At 37.0% G+C, this 20,206-nt stretch overlaps 1 protein-coding gene across 1 annotated transcript in view; it reads left to right on the top strand.

Moving 5' to 3' along the window:
* The first annotated feature begins 2,748 nt into the window (after window positions 1–2,748).
* si:ch211-250c4.3 (uncharacterized protein LOC100535981 homolog) overlaps window positions 2,749–20,206 on the top strand; it is a 38,817-nt gene continuing 21,359 nt past the window's right edge. Inside the window, exons 1-2 of the mRNA XM_052150406.1 lie at window positions 2,749–3,121; window positions 12,411–13,207. Of these exons, the coding sequence (XP_052006366.1) occupies window positions 3,043–3,121; window positions 12,411–13,207 (876 nt within the window). The 5' untranslated portion in view covers window positions 2,749–3,042. The remainder of the gene's footprint in view (window positions 3,122–12,410; window positions 13,208–20,206) is intronic.

The following is a 20,206-nucleotide window of genomic DNA, read 5'->3' as shown; positions in this document are numbered from 1 at the left end:
CCTAAAACGGGTTTAAGTACCTGCAGTGTAAAAGCAACTATTCTGTCTCTTGGTTCCATCTTGGTCTACTGTTTTGGTCTGCGTTATTCTAGTTTATTCTGTTTATAAGTATTTTGGTCTTTATTTATTAATTTTATTTATTTGGTTTGTCCCTTTTTCGGTTGTTTTGATTTCTGGTTTTGTTTGTTTTAATCTGGGCATTTTTGTGTTTTATGTTTTGAAAATCTTTTCCTTTTAATCAAGACTGTTTTAAGAGCTGGAACTGTCTGTGTTTGGGTTCTCCTCATATCTACTGACAACTACTATTGCACAGTAACTGTGGATTTACTGAATTATTATGTTAGAAAGGGCTCATGTGTTCAGGCAATGGTTTCCATTAGGAAAAACTCACTCCCCTGCATATTTCATCTTCAAACAGATGACGTAAGAAGGGTCACAGGCCTGTTAAAACGTTTGCCTTTAATTTCTCATTTTCAAACTCAAAGAATTGTCCCTCATGATAAAAGAGCTCCCATACTTCCTTGCGAGCCTTTGCAAAACTATGGGAAACACCCATGAAAGCCCAAAGCAGCATGAAATGTTCCACTATGTTACTTTTCAAAATCAGTGTTATATAACAACACAAAAAGCACAGCTTCAAATCTTCAAATAAAAAGTCTTCAGAATCCAAGACCAACAAGACACTGTAATAATCACATTGGAAGTTCCTAAATAAATACACATTTGGCCAACTATTTTCATTTTTGTACATCCTATCTCTGTGTGGTTCCAAAGAAGCTCATGTCACTTGAGACTTTGCATACTGTAGATGTGTCCTATGCAGCTGTGTGAAGATTTGTTTTAGACAAAGACAACATTAGACACTGTTATTCTATTCGATGCCTTAGCAATGAGCCAGAGCAACCTAGCAACATCAAAGCAACCACCAAGTACACCCTAGCAACAACTCATGGCACCTTAGCAACCACCTAGTAAGTGCCTTTCAAGGCCAGTCAGTCTACTCAGTGGCCATCTTGGGAACGCTCCCTGGCAGCTATTTTCAATGGATATAAGCAGCATGAAATTACAGCTTATATCTACTTGATCTCCAAAATGGTAGGTCAAGATTACGATGAAAAAACATATCTCAAATCAGCAGTAAAATATGAGCATTGAGGTTGTGTTGTTTGAGATGTTTTGGAAACTTTGCGAAGGGTTGGGGGGAAAAAAAAGAAAAAAGGAAGAAACAAAAAACCACTGTAATATTCAAATTTTGTTTAATGGATGATTGCGTAACAAAGACTTTATGTAATTGTGGCAGGGAGGAGGGCGGGGCCAGGTTGTGATTCCGCACACCCGACCCCTGCCTGATTAGGGGGCTGGGTGTGCGGAATCCCAACCTGGCCCCACCATCCGCCCTGCCACAGTAATCGAGTGGCAACTACAAAGTGTAATCATGTTCAACAGGCATTACAAATCTAGGGAAATTGAATGGCTTTTCATGTTCTTCATTGCCTCACTATGAGACAGCATTATGAGACCACAGCAATGTTCAGGTCTGTTTGAGGTCATCACTCATTATTACCTTCTTAGTTTGTCTTATTTAGCTCAGGGAATAGTCTAAACAAATTGTGTCTGATACCCCACTAATATCCTCATCTGTTCTTTACCAAAACAACACAGGGTACAAGAATGGCTTCAGATATCAAAAACAAACAAACCTTCAGAGGTATATTTTGGTGATAATAAAAATGTAAAGCTAAATAATAATAATAATAATAAAATAGTAAAAACCTTGGTTATTGTGGCAAATGTGAAATACAGTGTTGTTTTTCCCAGAACAATGGGATGCTTCATTTAAAAAAACTAAAATATTTATTGCATTTCTAATTCTTTCCCTCCCACATCAAAAGTAAGGAACAGTTGAGAAAGCCTGTCATTGTTGCCTTGAAAACTGTAGTGTGTGGGTGCATCTGAATTCCATCTTTTTTCTATGGACTGACATTTTTGTACACTTTAATATTGTACGCTGTGTAAACTTGTAAGTTGTTAAGCTTTTTAGTTTATGTGCAACTGAGTAAAATAAATTGTGGTTTACATGATTGATGTTTCAGTTGAAAACAAAAAAAATCACAATTTACAGAAGGCTGTGAGAGCATTATGTTTATTGTAGTCGTGTAAATGAGAGCATTATGTTTATTGTAGTCGTGTAAATGAAGTTAATTTACTTCCAAATTTCTAATGTCAGACTAATGTGTGCCTGAATTTCTTCATGTATCTGTCAGAGGCGTTGTTAGCTTCACAAGTCCAACTGTTAGCTTGATATTTTTTGAAATAACAAATACTAACTAGAAAAAAAAGTGTCAAGACAAACTTCGAATGTTGACCATATGTGGACGGAAGGAAGGAAGGAAGGACAGACAGACAGATAGATAGATAGATAGATTGATTGATGGTTGATTGATTTTGGGATCATTTGATTGCCCCTATAACCTATAACTTGTATAACTTTGTCTAGTCAACATAATATGATGCATTCCTCAAGCAATGTCTTCTGAGAAGAAATTAAATATAGCCTATTCACTGGCATTTGATTGCAAAACACATTTTCCTGCTTCTCCCACTATCTCTCCCTCTCTCCAACACATACACAAAGATTTTCTCTTGAGTCTTTCCCCTCCCTCTTTCTGGCGATCCGTCACCCCTCCTCCAGCTGCAGATGGTACTGCTGGAAGCAGCCTGCTTATTCTACTCAGTGCCAGGATAGACGCCACAAGACTCAGTTACATACTCATTCACTCACTCAGGCAGGCACACTGAAGAACAACCAGACTCATTCTCTTACATTCACTTGTGTGGAAGGCAGTAAGACGTTATTCTGCAAATATGTCTAAAACAGGATTTAAGCCAAGCAGCACACCTTTCTGGGACATTTCAACAATCTAAACTCTCAGTTGAGAAGGAAGATAATTCAACACTACGGTATGAGGTGTACTTGAATAAGTCAGAGAAGAGATCTATTCAACTTGTCACTCAAAGCTGCTGGAGCTGTGGACGTCCACGATGAGTCTAAAAAAGAGGAAACCGAGCATGGTGTTCAACTGGCACAAGTCTTTTGCCATCCTTGCACCATGGAGAAAAGGTAAGCTGGTGTGACTCAATACATGCTTTGCTGGTTTGGATATTTGGAGACATATTGCTTGGCTCTGTCAGCTCTACGCAACACCTGGATTTGCAGCACAGGTAGTAATTTGTCTGGCTGTGGTGTTGAAGTATTGTTAGAAACCTGTAATTTGAATTTTGCAGTGTTATCTGCTTGGTTGAAAACAGTCTGGATTATTTTTAAAAACATTCATTTAACTATCATCAGATGTGTCCCACAGGTAGATTGGCTGATGTCATTTCTGTTAAGTTGGCTGGCAGAGCTGATCTAATATTGAAAAACCCACAAGCTTTACACACAAACTTTATAATAATACTGTATGTTGTTGTTATTATTGCTTTGGTGTTAACTAGAAAAGCATGTGGCAAAGAGGATTTAGCGAGACATTCAAAGGAAAATTCAGCTTAATGAGAGGTAATTTAGAAGCCATTTGTTTTGTTTTTGTGTAAATCACAGCAGCATTTTGTTTATGTAATTGGAAGCATCACCACAAGTAGTTTTATTTTCTGGTAACTTCTGACTGTTTACAGTTTAACTTCGTATAGCAAGATATGGTAATATGTAATTCAAATATCCACTTTTTAGCCTAGAAATTAATTGAAAGTTGTTGACACAATTGTTTGACTTATTATTTACTAAAGTCTAAATAGGATTATGCTTTATCATGAGATGTTTGAAGGTTTTTGGCTTATTTCACAAGGGATCCATAACTAGGGAAGATTCCATTCATTGTTAGTGTTGGACATAATTCTGCCTTGAAAATGAAATCATGATTTTTATCTTGGATGAAAGAGAAGGAATGAAAGGAAAGGCTACCCTATGTACACTTTAATATAAATGTTCTTCGTTGGCTCTTTGAACACCTTAAGTTCAAAAAGAATCGTCTTTTTTATTATTGAGTTCATGATGGGTCTTTGAAGATTTAAAAAGTTTTTGATGATACTTCATAGTTCTTCAAATTAGAATATTGGTTGCTGGGTCTTGAGAACACAAGTACAAATGGATTTAAAAAAAAAAAGTTTTTTTGGAATTTAAAAAGGGTTCTCCTTTGCCAAAAGCCCCTTTGGATCTAATTAAAACCTCGTAAATCACATAGCAATGCAAAAGATCTTTCAGTTTGTTGTTTATCTTTTGTATTAACTGGATTAACTCATCAGGTGTGATTCTCAGTAATTGACCGTTTAGATGTGAGTTTAGATGTATATATTACGATGATTTAAGACAGTTAGATGAGTGTTACACAGGTGTGATCTGAACTGTTTCAGACTCAAGCAAAACCAACATAAGAACCAGAGTGATATCAGACGTGAATATTTTAGTGGTGACAGCTTCATCATTAAGGCTCCTCTCCTCTACATGAGTTATATTATATGTGACTCATAACTGAAACCAGGCACAGCCGCACTGAGCTGAATTCCTCATGTGTAAGATCAGCTAGTTTAAAGTCACTGACACATGATTCAGGTAATACAGAATTGAAGCTTCCCTGAAGAGACAAGAAGAGAGATCAACATTATGAATCATTGTACAATGACATTTAGACTGAAATGTTCTCATAGCAAATCATGTGAATTCACTCTGACGTTTAAGTTAGAGGTTCTCAACTGGCTTTGCTTCAGGACCCAGATTTTAAAGTACATTGGACATCAAGTGGTGACCAAAAATGTTTATCGTACAAAAGTTGACAAAACTGTCCTTAAAATCAAAATTAATACTGCCAATTCTGGTATTTAAACGTCTCTTAAATTTTGATTCAGCATTGTATTTTCCTTCTGTCCTCCACTCTTTCAGAACATACCCGCAACCCATTTTTGGGACCAGTTGAGAACCACTGGTCTAAGCCACATTAGGAGATACATCATTTCTAAATTTGTCAATTCTACATCACTTATACTTTGTCAACAATTTCTTATGGAATCTGCAATTTCATAGATGTAGTGGGAATCAGCCTTTGGTTGATGGGGTGAGTTTGCCTGAAGGCCTGACTGATGTTGCTGCTCCCGCACATTCTTGCCTTATCCTAATGGTGTTAGATAATGAATGACTGGACCTTTCAGCTCACATGATTATGTGCTTCTGGAAAGAATCCTTAGGGTCAAAACCATTGCCTTGGTGGACGACGAGCGAGTGGAGGGATAATGTTCTGGCATTGTGATGAGAGAGACAGAGAGGTGTGAGGCACTAAAGGTCTGCTGGCTTTTGGAAGATTAGGAAGAAGGAGAAAAAGTGTATGGCTGTATTTCACATCTCATCAAACCTGACATCTGGCCTTTGACACCTCCAACCCTTCACTTTCAAAGGGTTTAGCCTATATATTCAAACACAGATCGGCATCTGATAGGGATGCATCATTTTGGAACCCACATGCCTAAGATATTTTAATTGTATGTTTTAACCTTTAAATGCATGGGAATTTCACCAAACACTCTTACATATTTGGGTCTTTAGAGACCTGGCATGTGCATCTATCAAAATGTATCTACAAAATGCTAAGATAGTGTACATTTTTCTAAATATTTCTGTACAATTAGAAAATAATAACATTAAATATATTTTGATGTTTTATTTTTCATTTATCGAAGAGATAATGCAACAAATCAAGACAAATCTAAAACAGGATTAATTATCTTCACTCTGAAATTTAATGAGACACAACTGGCTGTCAAACACATGTTGAGCTACACATAACACATGATCTACACAGAAGCTACACATAAGTATTTTCAATTTTTGAGTCTAAATAGATTGAGGACTTAATGACATTAGTGATATCACACTGTTCATGTGTTGTACTTGCTATAGTTTACTTCCATGTTGTTTCTTCATAAAATAACAATGTTAAATGTAAATCAAGTCAATCACTGAAACGTCAGTGTCACCTTGAGTAAGAAATAAAGTGTATAATATGTATGTGTATACACATATGGAATACTGAAAATCCACCATTGTTGTTAATTCATTCTTGCACAGAAAATACATGTGAGATTATTTGTATGACAATAGTACTAATTTCTCTTTTAATAAACAAAGAAATATATACCCTGTAATAGTTAACTTATATAGATATGAAATAGTCACAAATATAATTTATGGAAGTAAAAAAAAATAAAATAAAAAAAACACTATTACATGCCTAGGGTCTCTAATGACCCTATAGACTTTTGGTACTTAAATCATCATAATCTTATTCTGACTGGTTTATAACGTGGTGCCATTTGGTGACTAAGGTGTTCTAGGTGGTTGCCATGATATTCTGGGTGGTTGCTTTCTGGCCCAATTCAAAAGACTCCAGCTTCAAGTTTCTATGATATTATGGTCCCTAAATATGGGTTAAATCTATCCTTCAATTTGTCTATTGGATAATTTATTTTCTTCCACAGGGTTAAACTGGTATGTCTGATCACATAAAAGTAATAAAACACATCTCAACAAGCCACAACATTTTAGGTACCATTACCAATGTTTAATACTATATATAATATAATAAAGAATAAATCACTAACCCTAAATACGATCAATAATGCTTACCTCCCCAATCTCGACTATTAAGTTCTTGTTAGACTGTATTGTGTGCCATTTTCAGTACTATGTAATTTAAAGGTGCACTCAGTAACTTTTGTCTTTGTGTCATCTTGGATTTACACTGACAACTAGCGGTTTGGATGCAGCATCATTTAAAATCAATAGTTTTCAGTTTTAGATGACATTGTAGAAATTTAGTATTCACAGTCTGTCATGATTACTTTAATCAATTATTAAAAGTGTCCAATAACAGGATAGTTAATGAGATTAAGTATTCAGTAGTATTCAGGTGGACCCTTTCCATGTAGAATAAAACAGCTTTTATAAAATTACTGATATGAGTGCAGTCTTCATTTTAATGCTCATGATTTCCTACATATATTGCGAAATGGCAATTATGTCTTTAGGAGTCTTGTGCATTGTTTTGGCATGGTCAGGATTTCAATTCTATGTTAAAACAGTCCATATAAGACAGAGATTATTGGTTTATACTATACCGTATGCTCTCTCGGTCATTCAATCTGACCACCCAAGTTCTAACAGGGTTCTGACATTCTCCTGGCTGTAAAAATAGAAGACCAGCCCAGGCCTGCCTCTGACCTCTTCACCCATGATCACAATGGCAGTGTCTGCAGACAACACAGTCTTCAAGTACCTATACTTATCTCATGGCATCCCCTAACAATATTCTAAAAGTTTCTTAAGTTCATTTGAAAACCCACTGTGCTTCTGCTCAACATAATCCAGTTTGGTTCCGCTTTCTATTAGGTGTCTTTAACTACTATATAATTAAGCATTTGATACAATGTACTTATTCTGCACATACTTGTTGCATTTTACTTACATTTAAAGTACCTGCATTTAAATACATTAGTAGTTACGCTGTTAACCAAAATTCAAATTGGAAGTCCATTAGCTCTGACTGAGGCCATCTATTTGCGAGTATACTGCCAAAAGTGATAGCAGATATATGCATGAAAAATGGACCACAAATTTGCCAAGCCTTTGACAAGCCTTTTGAAATGTCCAGTTCCAACTGTATGTCAACAAAGGAAAGTTTGTTCAGTAACTTCATCAATGCATTCATGGGGTCTTAAAACTCATTTTTTGATCTGTACACTGAAAGTGTGGATCCTAGGACTTGTTTTTATTGCTGTAACCTATATTAAGCCAACAGATACATTTTTTGGCAGTGATATTATACAGCTGATCCAAGTCTTTAGGGAAGATGTGACACTGGCATACAATTACATTTACATTTATTCATTTAGCAGATTCTTTTTTTTTCGGAGAACACGAAGGTAGTGCATTTGTATGAATGGGTTAGGTGTTCACGAAAAAGATGTGTCTTTAGCTGTTTTTTGAAAGAGGCTAATGACACAGCCGCTAGGGTGGAATTAGGCAGATCATTCCACCAGCGGGGAACAGTCAAGGTAAAGGTCCGGGACAGAGATTTTGAGCCTCTATGAGATGGCACCATGAGGCGCCATTCACCTGCAGAGCACAGGCTTCCGGAGGGCACAGAAGTCTGAAGTAGTAAGTTTAGATAGTGGGGTGAGGAGCTAGTAGTTGTTCGCATAGTGAATAAGACATTTACTCATAGCACACGTGAAATGCTTTTACCTTGGGCTGCATCCAGAAAGGTAGGCAGATAACTTGATATGTTCCCTTTCAAATGGATTATTCCAGCTGTTACAAAGTTGATAGGCCTACAGGATTTTATTAGCAGAATAACATTGGGAATGCATGTAGTCTCCATCCATGGGTACACTTAACAAAATAAAACAATTTGGCCTTCATATTGTGGTGAAGTTTATTCCAGACTGCCAGTTTTATGTCAAGCTAAGGAACATTTAAAATTTGTTGATGTGTTTAATAGACTATGACTTTGTACTCTGGAGATTTTTGTTTAGTTTGTCTATTTTGTTATGTTGGCAAATCAGTAGCAAAATGGTTCCTGTGGAAATGCAGTTCTATTGCAAATTCATGGACATTTATAATTTAATAGTGACTCCAATTTATGAACTAGTACTTGTTGCAATGAAGCTTGGTATCTGAATCCATAGGAACAATGCATAGGCACTTGCTTTGGTGTTGCCACCCCTCATAGTCTGCATGCCACCCCATGAACACATTTCTAGATCCACCCCTGGGTATATGATATTAGTTTTATTGATATTTGCCTTTTTCTCATTAGACAAGACAGTTAACGTTACAGGGAACTGTTGAGGAGAGAGAGGGAGAATGGAACAGGTGAGCACTTTAACATTATGAGCTCAAACGCTTCTGTCGCGGCTCTGATATTCGGACAGTTTAAATGAGACTGTGTTGCACAACGGTCTATTATTGTAGTAACACGATAGCACGCAATAACAAAGTGAACCTTAACTGGTCGATTACATGTCTCTGAGGCTTCACATGCAAGCAGGTGATTTTTGACACCCTCGCGAAAAAATCGGCCAAATGGGAAAATTGGCCTCAGCGATATATCGGTTGACCACTAGTGGAAATGCTCTTGAAATCTCAGACAAATTAGAGAATTGCTAATGGAAAAATCAAATAAACTTGTGAGAGTATGAAACGTGTGTTTAGGGTGTTTATTTTCTAAAAAAGAGCTCATGACCATAAGTGCCAGTTAAAGAAACACCCAGACACTCTTATAGTGTTGAAACTTCTGAAATAATTCCTCAGCACATATTTGCAGCCTGCAGGGCAATAAGGACTAGAAATATGTAGGTTTTGATTACTGCCAACACTGCCACTGACCTCATTTTTCCTGTTTTTATTTTGAATGCATTATACTCTGGAGCACGAAGGACCTTAGCATTACTTAAATTCCTGGCTGCCAGGGGCTGGGCAAGGGCTTTTTGATCTCTCTTTTCAAGCAGCCATGTCTCGGGGATGTTAATTGGAAACCTAGGGGGGATTTAGATGCTGACTACTTGCTCCTACTGAGTGGCATCAAAAATGCCCCACCATCAGCAGTTCTGTATTCTCAGCTGGAGAGCACTGCCGTATGAAAGCTGACCTAATAGGCCACTCTAATTGACCTTCAAAAGTTAATTAGCTAAACTATGATTCTGGGCCTCAGATAGAACTTATGCATAATTATTGACTAGTATTGTTGATCCTATAGGTATTGACACATACTGTCAGGTCAGTCTGAGAATGTGTTCTAAATGAGGTGTTTGTCTGTCCATACTAGTGAAATGCAGCACAATGCAACTCATTCACCGCTATCCAGATGGTATTTGAAATTAAATATACAGTTATGTATATTTGACTCTAATGATGACTCATTATAATAGATTATATTATAGATATTACAGTTTCATTTTCTGTTAATATTTGATCTTCTGGGAAGCTGCTTTGAAATGATGTGTGTTGTGAAAAGCGCTGTACAAATTCAAATTACTTGAGTTGACTTAAGTGAAGCAGGATTTAGGTCCATTGACATTTCACTGTGGCTACCCACCACAGAAAGAGAAACCAACCAACTGACAAATGACAAAGCTGGTTAGGACATAGTGTGAATTTAATTACAGCTTTAAATAACATTTTCATTTAGATTGGATAAAATGTGACATTAAAGACCACACATAATTATTATTACAGGCCGATCAAAGTCAAAATAAGATTTAGCATTTAATAGACTATCTGTATCAGATTTTACATAGCTTTATACTGCCGTCCAGGTGTTGTATACACAAGGCAGAGCCCATGAGAAAGGACAGGCACAAAAACACAGGCACTGTTTTGAATGGGAAGAAACTTGGACCAGATGCAAAGTTTGGATAACCTCAAATAACTGAAATGCTATCACTATTTTCACAGTCACGTTCCAATCTGAAAACAACAACAAAAAAATATTACAACAGATTATTTTCTCACAAAACACATGGGTGGGCTTCAGCTGACTGCTTATTATTCAAAGCAACACACACACACACACACACACACGCGCGCGTTGGTGTGGTTATACTTATGAGGATTCTCCATAGACATAATGGTTTCATACTGTTCAAACTATAGATTATATCCCCTACCCCTAACCCTCACAAAATACATTCTGCATATTTACATTTTCAAAGGAAAACATTTGTTTAGTATGGTTTTTTTTTTTTTTTTTTAAAGAGATTTGAATTATGGGGCCACTACAAATGTCCTCATATACCACATTTATAGCATGATACCCTTGTAATTATCCATTTGTAACCTAAAAAAAATATCCTCGTAAACCACACGCACGCACGCACACACACACACACACACACACACACACACACACACACACTTGTTTTGAGCTGGGAACAGCTGAAATTATCATTAATTTGATCATTTTCAAGGCCTCATGAAATGATACCTCATAAGATTTATAATCTCACAGTGTATCAGTGTGAAATTTTGGGGTCAAGGCCGAAAGCCATTAGACATTTCTCATTGTCTCAATTTCCTCACCGTACGTAAATTAGTGGCACATTTCCTTCCAACTATATTCAGAATGCCACAATGCTTCCTGTGATTCATATGTGATAATTAGCCAGCACCCACTACAAGATTCTCTTCATGCCTCATCCTACCAATAAAGTTCAACATGATTGAGCCAAGGACTGAGCCAAAGACCATATACATTTTTTTTTTGGGAAAGTTTGAATAATTCGCCACATAAATATGGGACATCCTGGCTAATAAGTGACAGTTAGCAACCCTAGTGGCAGGTGGTATTAGAGGGAGGAAACATTCTCACTCTAAAGCATTTTATTGGATAAAAATTTGGGTATGCCCATAATAGCAAGATTCCATTCAAAATGGAGTCATCAATATTTTTGTCAGTGTTCCCAGAAGAGAAAGACAGTACATTATAAATGTGTATAAAACTAAAGATGTATTCTGTCAACTAAGACTGCACTAGCATAAAGATGGCCTCAAATGTAATAAAAGTCACAAAACTCCAAAAAAACAAAACAAAAAAAAAAGCTTTTGTTTTCATATTGTCTTTAAAACACTTTCAGTGGAAGATAGAAGCAAATACTCTTAGAACCAGTTAGACAAAGATATAATAAGACTCACACCTGAAATGTATCGGATTTCCAATACTGAGAAAAAAAGAGGTCACATTTGAGTGAACCCTACAATAACTTTAAGTAAATGTACAGATCAAAGAGCAGGACAGGACTACAATATATATCTGTGTTCTGAGTTTTTGTGGTCCGCTGATGCTAAAGAATGCTTTATAGTGTGAGATAAGCTGTCTTCTTTCAGCACAAGGAAGCATGTCTGCATAGAAATGCTTTTATATAATTTGAATAATGAGAGCCGAACCCTGCAAAGAAATTTTGGCTTCACTATCGCCTCTTACACAAGTGAACATTTTGTTTTAAAACCAATGTTTTAAACATAACTTCAGAAGGATGAATGATTATGTGCTCTTATGAATGATAGTACCAATCCCATGTCAAAAATAGCTGTAGATATTTTGTTTCTCCTAGTACAATGGAAATTTCTGATGGGATGTTCTGATCTGATCAAAGACATTGTAAAATGCCAATAAACTTACACCTGTGACTGCACATTTTATATTAATGTACAATGTGCTTAAAAAACCTTACTCATGGAAAATTTTTTGTCATTCTTTATTCCAATGCTTGTGTCCCTCATTTGTCTACCATGAAATACTTGGTCTTTGTTTCAATACTGTTACAGTACAATGTTATTTATTGATTGTCCTCTTTTGTTTTTTTTGCAGGCAGAGGGGATATAGTGGTTGAGAATGAGGTTGTATTGACAAAGATGAAGTTCCTCAATAACTTCCCTGAGAAACTCCTAAATGTTGAAGATTCCATTTCAATCATCTCAAACTCAATGTCTGAGCAGGAAAACTCTGAGCCCTTCCAGGCCGATGAGGTGATCTCAATCCACAGTGCTGCTCCTGAGCCAGCAGTACTTGAATCAAAAACAGACTTTCTATCTACAATTTTCACAGATACTACACATCCAAGGTTGTACAAATTTGAATCGGAGGACTCAGGGGTAGAGATGACTAGCGGAGCAACTTCCCCATCCACCCCTACAAGTTCAGAGCAAAGCTTTGTAGTCCACAGTAGAGAATTTTCATGTGACTGTAGTAACCTGAACTCTCCTGTACTGGCCAAAAGTCTTCTTGAAGAAAGTTCAGACTCTTTGGAAACTGAACAAACATCTTGTACGTGTGCTAAACAAGATAATCTTGTCATTCTTGGAGATAGAATAGAAGATGAGAATGCTGCTGATGATTTAATGGACGTCACAGAAAATTCAGAGAGGTCCGAGGACAGAGCCCTGTGGCACACCAGAGAGAACTGCAAGGATGGCATAGAAATCAGAATAGTACAGGAGGAAATAAAAGAGACTGCAACGGCTGAGGACACAAAGTCAAGGAACCGATGTTCTATTGAAGCATATGATGGCAAAACAGGACCTGAATTTCAACAACAACCTTTGAGAAAATGTACAAGAAGAGACAGTCTGGATGAGTACATGGAAGAGTGCTGCAGGCTTAGTGAGGTAGTAACAACAGTTTACATGATTTTTATTGTTATTTACTTGACATAATAGTGTAACATCTGCATTTCTATAAACTAATATGGTGAGCCTTATTGCAAGCATTTAAATGCTATAAAAACTAAATTACATCCAAGGACAGGAGAATTGCATTTTTCCGCACTGCTATGAATTAAAGTTTATTTATCAAGAGCAATATTTGACATCTCCTAAGGTCAAGGAATCTTGAATGAAAATATATTTCAAACAAAGGTGTGCACTGCAAAAAGTAATTTCTCAATCAGCATTTTTGTATTGTTTTACAGTACTCTAACTCTCTTAACATACTTTAAACAACATTGGGGTGGGGGAGGGAGGGGTTGCTTAAGATATCATAACTTCTTTTTTCATGGCCCCTGGCTCGTACGTAAATTCCGTAGGGGCAGTGGTGGCTCAGTGGTTGAGGCTCAGAGTTACTGACCAGAAGGTTGGGGGTTCAAGCCCCAGCACCACCAAGATGTCACTGTTGGGCCCTTGAGCAAGGCCCTTAACCCTATCTGCTCCAGGGGCGCCGTATCATGGCTGACCCTGCACTCTGACCCCAGCTTAGCTGGGATATGTGAAAACTAATAAATTTCACTGTATATATGCAAAAAACTGTGTGTATAATGTGTGACCAAAATAAAGGATTCTAATAAAAGCACTTATTTTTCTACCATCAAAGCAATTCAAGCTTAAAGTGCCTGTAACTTTATGTAGCAGAGCAGTCAGTCTGCCTTAACAAACCTCATAAGCAGCGCAGCCACAGAATGAGCGACGTAACAAGAAAATGTCAAGGATGTTATATTTGTACTGAAAAACAAGACAAAAATACTATTTTAGTTTTTTTAACCGAATATTTTATTTTGCTGTGTGATAAAGAGATCAACAGTGTACACAGCATCGTGTTTATACCCACAGTCTATGGACATACACTCATACTTTCTCATTAGCCATAATGACGGCCTTTCTGTAACTTGACGTCATCAACTAATCCCTGAATGTGAATGCATACTGTGAGGGAAAAGGATACAGGATAAAAGCCTTTCAGCATATGTGTATAGTACACAAGAATAAACAGCATTACATTTAAAGTGTTCTGATGAATATAATAGACACTGGAACAGGTGAAAGGACCAGAGCAAATATAGATAATGTTAAATGTTAGAGATAATCTCTTCTAATATTAATGTATCGATGTTCAAATCCATCACATATTGATCGCATTTGCATGGTATATTGGATTAGTTTGTTTTTAGAATTTGGCTTAGCAAATATGGTTGATGCTTTGATGGTATGATCTTTCACCTGTGTAGTGGCAACCACATGGTGTATCTGATTTAATTGCCGATGACCACAACAGCCACAAAAGGTTATTAAGATAGAGTTGGATGTGCTGTCTGTGCTAGTACTGTACTGAGAACAGAGAGAATGTACTGTAGTGTAGACTGTGCTACAGATCTCTCCGCTTTTATCATGGCTGCCACATCACACAGCACCTGTTCATCTGTGTTGAGAGACCATACAGATGGCTGCAGTGATTACAGCTGGAATAATCAAAGTCTCTCTCATCTGGGCCGTGCCCCTCAGTCCACCATGCTTGTCAAAGCCAACCTGGATGCAACAAACAGGTGTCAAATAGCTCAAATTACTCACATATTATTCCAAATAATGCCTCTTTAATAGCTTCGAGGTCTTTTGGTGGCAGGTGACTTGACTTTTTTTTTTGACGAATGGACTACTTTACGGGAGCTGCGATGACAGGTAGTCAGGGCGGTCTTCATCATCACCTGTCACCACAGCTAATAAGCTAATTCCCTTGCCTGTTAAATGGAGCTCTGTGGCCTGAGGAAGAGGATATTGAAGAGGGACAATGAGCTTTTTTCCCATCCGCCTCAAACATGGCGACTTCAAAGGGCCTCTCTCTCCCCCTCATTTCTAATCTGATTTTTTTCCAATGTATGGGGTAGGAAGGACATAAAGCTACAGTGAAGATTTAAATGTACAGCAGCTGTAAGCCAATCGTGATAAAGTGATTGATGAGCAGGCCCAGATTGGCTTTTTATTTTTCATATTTTCTGCGAAATTCTGCAGAAAGGATTTAAACATAGTAAAAAATGTGTTCACTCAAAAAGGATGATTCTGTAATTGTTTACACATTGACATGTTGTTCCAAATTAGTGTGACTTCCTTTGGGAAAGACAAAGGAGATGTTATGTCCCTCTTTTCCATACAATAAGAATGAATGGTGACCACGAACCAGGGGCTAAGTTAAAAAAAATTATAAAAAGTACCATAAAATAGTAATAATTAATGTGCTATATTGTAAATATTTTGAAGACATAATATGTTTGTGTGTGGAACTGACTTGTCAGGAAATGTAAGTCATTATTCACTGATAATTTTCTCCACCACAGCTCTCAGATTTCATGTATGCATATTTTCCAATATGGCACATAAAAAATTGCTACACTAGGCTTGATGCCTATTATGACAAATAACGTGTTCTAATGTATCTATTGTAAACCGATAACAGAGCACCAGATTTGAATATGTGCATATGTGCAATGAGATTTGAAATCAGTAATGCAGGGAAAAAATTTAAGTGAATAACTTTTACATTTATGCATTTGGCAGACGCTTTTATCCAAAGCGACTTACAGTGCACTTATTACAGGGACAATCCCCCCGGAGCAACCTGGAGTTAAGTGCCTTGCTCAAGGATACAATGGTGGTGGCTGTGGGGGTCGAACCGACAACCTTCTTATTAACAGTATAGTGCTTTAGACCACTATGCCACCACCACTCAACTTTTGGTCTGTTTCTGACAAAAAGCTGTCATATTAATATTGTATCGACTTCATAAAACTTATAGAGCACAAGCCATATGGACTGCTTTTATGATGCTTTTTTTTTTTTTTTTGCATTTTTGGGGCTTGGCAGCTCCTAGTCTCCATTAGCTTTCATTTTATGGATCTATCCTGCTTAAGGGATCGTTCACACTAAACAAGTTTTTGTGTCCATCTGCACTGTTTTTAAAAATGTTTTCCATGTAAGCATGTGACAGGTTTAATTGCAATATTTTTAGATTGAATTGCTCATTATAAAAAAGGTGAAAGAGATGTATTTTACTCTAAAGGATTGAGTGTTAATCAAATGCATGTGTTCAGCTGGATGCCTGCATATGTTAGTGTCTCTTCATGGGGTTCTATGGGACATAAAAAGCATTTTTTAAATCTGAGTTGACAGATGCATGGAGCAGAGTGAAATATGGTGTCGGGGTGGAATAAAGACAGCATAATTGCTATAGCCCAACCTGCCCCCCTCACCCACCCCAGGACGGTCACAGCTGAGGAGTTGAATTCCTTGGCTGTAGCATATAAACACAGTCACAATGCGAACATTTCCAGCATGCTAGTGTGAGGCTTTAATCTAATGATGGATGAGGCATGGAAAGCAGTGCTGTGTACGCCACATCTAACCTCAAACTTTTGGCTGACACCCTGAAATGTGATGTAAGAGGTCATGAAACTTAAAGGATTTTTCATCGCTTTAGGATAAACAGAAAAACATGGGATATCAACATATATTATTGGTCTCGCAGCAAGCCTTTGGCTAAATACACAAAGATTGTTTTGTAAGATATAACATCACCCAATAATATTAGTTCTCAGTTCTGTAATCGTCAGTATGATCAATAAAAATATAGTGTTAAATTCAAGAAGAAAACAAGCTCAATGTATCTCCCTCAGGACTTCACTGTAACACCTATGAGTTCAGGATGTAAACTGTTAATGAACTGTAAATTAACCTTCAGGAAAAATAGTCAGGGTGAACTTGGAATAATAGGAGTGTTTTTAAACTTTTGTCAGCATTAACTCCTGAAGATTTATGTGTTCTATAGTTTTTCAATGATGGCATGTAGGGCTATGTGATGTATTGAATATTCCTACATCACATAGCCCTATTGAATAAAAATGAAAAGAGATAAGTTTCATTTTTTAGTAGATTATCCCTTTAAATCATAAAATAGCACTTTTCCACTGCACATTACGGTTCAACTCGCATCAATTCTACTTGCTTTACTTTTCTGAGCTTGCATATCCACTGCAGTTTAGTGCCACTCAACCTGGTTGGGATTATAGACTGATCGTCATAGTTGCGCCGGCTCTACTGCCATGACATCATCTTAAACATGACACAAACTGACCAAAACAATAACACAACCGCTAGCTGTTAGCTACTAGCTCATTGTGCTGCATAAAGCAGTTGTTGCATGGTGATTTTACACAAGTGGAACAGTTAAATTGGCCTGGTTGTTTTAGAAGCAAGCTTCCAGTAGCTGGTCAACTAAATAAAGTAAAGTAATAAAGAGAATAGAGTTAACGTAATAAAATGTACCATCCTCCATCCTGGCTGAGTCCATTCCATTGCTCGCCGGTTTAGATAGCGTCCAATTTGGTTGAACAACTTCCACTTTTCCTTGATGGTGCTGTAGTCACTTTTATTTATTTTTTACTTTTTCCTACATTGTTGGTAGGTCCGGTGGTAGCCGTGTGGGCCAACAGCTGAGACATTTCCTGAGAGACTTTTTGGTTTTGTTCTTCGCTAACGAGAGGAACGTCTGCACTTCATTTATTGACCACAGCGTGGTTTTGCACACAGACATTTATTTTTTCACAATTCGAAAGTCGCGTGAACAAATGATAGGCTACTGTTATCGCTGTTGCTAACTTTAAAACTAGTGGGTTGATGTCACGTGTCGGAAATCCAGTGACGCTGGTAGTGACGATTCTCTCTGACCAATCAGTGATCTGCAGGATTTTGACGTCACATTTAGTATCGGCTCAGCTCGCTTGGAACCTCGACCGAGGTGGTACTAAAAAAGTACCAGATACTATCCACTGTGGAAAACCCCAAAAAAGCGAGCAGAGTCTAGTTGAGTAGAGTTGTACCGTGCAGTGGAAAAGCCCCATAACACAACAGGCTACTCATCTAATCAGATTCTATATCTAAATGCATTTAATCCAATCAAACTATCCTATCCATTGTTTTAAATATCCCGGACAGAGCTATAGTATGCCCAGAAAAAAAAAGAAATCCTCCCATATCTTTAAATTCACACCACATCTGGTTCCTCATTCCTGTCCAGTGGTGTCATGAATAGGAAAGCATTGCTTTAAAACAGACTTACTCAAATATTTCAAATAAAAAAGTGATTTTCTTAGACTTGCCTCGATGGGTTTATAATGTCTTTCCTCATATTTGGTAATACCAAGCTTATGCAATTACAAAAATATTGTTCCTGCAATCCAACCCAAAGGCATTTGCACAATTGTATTTCCCAGTTTATTTTGATCTTCATTGTGTGGTTAAAAAAACAAATCATCAAAGCAGATAGAGCACTACACTATCCACATGATGCACAATCAATTATTTAACCAGAATGCCATATTTAAAGGAATATTTCACCCAAAAATAAAAATGTTGTCATTATTTACCCATATGATGTTCCCTTTATTTATACTGTGGAACACAAAAGGAGATGTTTCAAAGAATGTTGCGATGCTGATTTCTATACAATAGTGCCTAATTTTAAAGCTTAACAAACCACCCAAAGTGTCATAGAAGTAGTCCATGCGACTTTTGCTTCATATTTATAGTCTTCTTAAAGGTGCTGTAAATGATTTTTTCATGGATAGGTATGCAAAAAATGTTCCTACTCCCTGAGAGATATTACTGAAATAAGTGTTGTAAGATATTTCAACTGTTTCTGTGACCTCTCTAGATTCTGTAAACGGCAAACAAAAATGTGTCTGTGAACCGCAGACAATGACGTTTCGACTTGTCAATCATTTTGCACATTCTCATAGTATTGTAGTTGCAGTGAATTATTGAGACTTACTGCCATTTTTAATCCATGTTGATCACTTTGTATGATGAACAGAAAAAAAGTTGTTATTCACTTTCAAATCGAATCAAGTCATTTATCAATTCACATAAACAGAGCTGAAATCAAATACGGTGACACGTCAATAACATCAACCCTCATTGGTTCTTATGCATCTTGTTACCATGACATCATGACACAAGGTTTGATGTTATTGATATTTTGCTAAAGTAGATTTGTGTGCTGTTTATATGAGTTGATCAGTGATTTTATTTGATTTGAAAGTGAATAATGACTTAAATTGCAGTCTTGTCATCAAACAAAGTGATCGTATGGCTTCAGAAGACTTGGAATTAACTACTTTATGACACTTTTAGGTGCTTTATAAAGCTTTAAAGAGTCACTATGACATATTCATTTCTGGTTAAACTAACCCTTACATTTTAACAGCCCTATAGAAAATTATCTTAATTTGTTTGAGAATCTTTTAGTATAAGAAAATCCAGCCTCCGTTGTTTCTGTGTCTGTGCAAAAATGTATGTGAGAAACATAGATACTTTACATTGAGAAGGAAAGAAGACGAAAGTGGGGAGGAAGGGAGTGGAGCTTTCCAAAAACTTTTGGTCTTCCCTTCTCCTGAGTCACTGGGGATCCAGTGCACAGGGAAGCCGATTCAATCTGTCATGTTTCTGTTTTCAGAAAGCCCTGGTTATTTTCTTGCAGCTGCCTCACACGCAGTATCACTGAGTGCTTGTTGTCTTGTGTATGCGGCATGTGGTGCGTCGCCTTTCATTGATATCCTCTTAGGAACACTTGTCATGTGCCACCTGTTTGGCTAGCAATTCCATATATAATGGTATATATATATATGAGTCTAACCGAGAGAAAACCCTGTCTGTAGTTCATTCACACTCTGAGCAAAGTCAGAGACTGAAAGAGTCTTTTTCCAAAAATTCCCTTGACAGGATCATTAAAGAAGCAATCCAGCTTACACATATGAACTACAGCGTGTTTCCTACAGTTACTATTGGCAGAAGTAGAGGAATAACATATTTTTTTTTCAGTCAAATATTTATTAGTATCATTATTATTAT

The sequence above is a fragment of the Xyrauchen texanus genome, chromosome 20 (assembly GCF_025860055.1).
Source record: "Xyrauchen texanus isolate HMW12.3.18 chromosome 20, RBS_HiC_50CHRs, whole genome shotgun sequence".
NCBI lineage: Eukaryota > Metazoa > Chordata > Actinopteri > Cypriniformes > Catostomidae > Xyrauchen > Xyrauchen texanus.
Note: the sequence above shows the minus strand (reverse complement) of the source record. Positions and strands in the feature narration are given on the sequence as shown.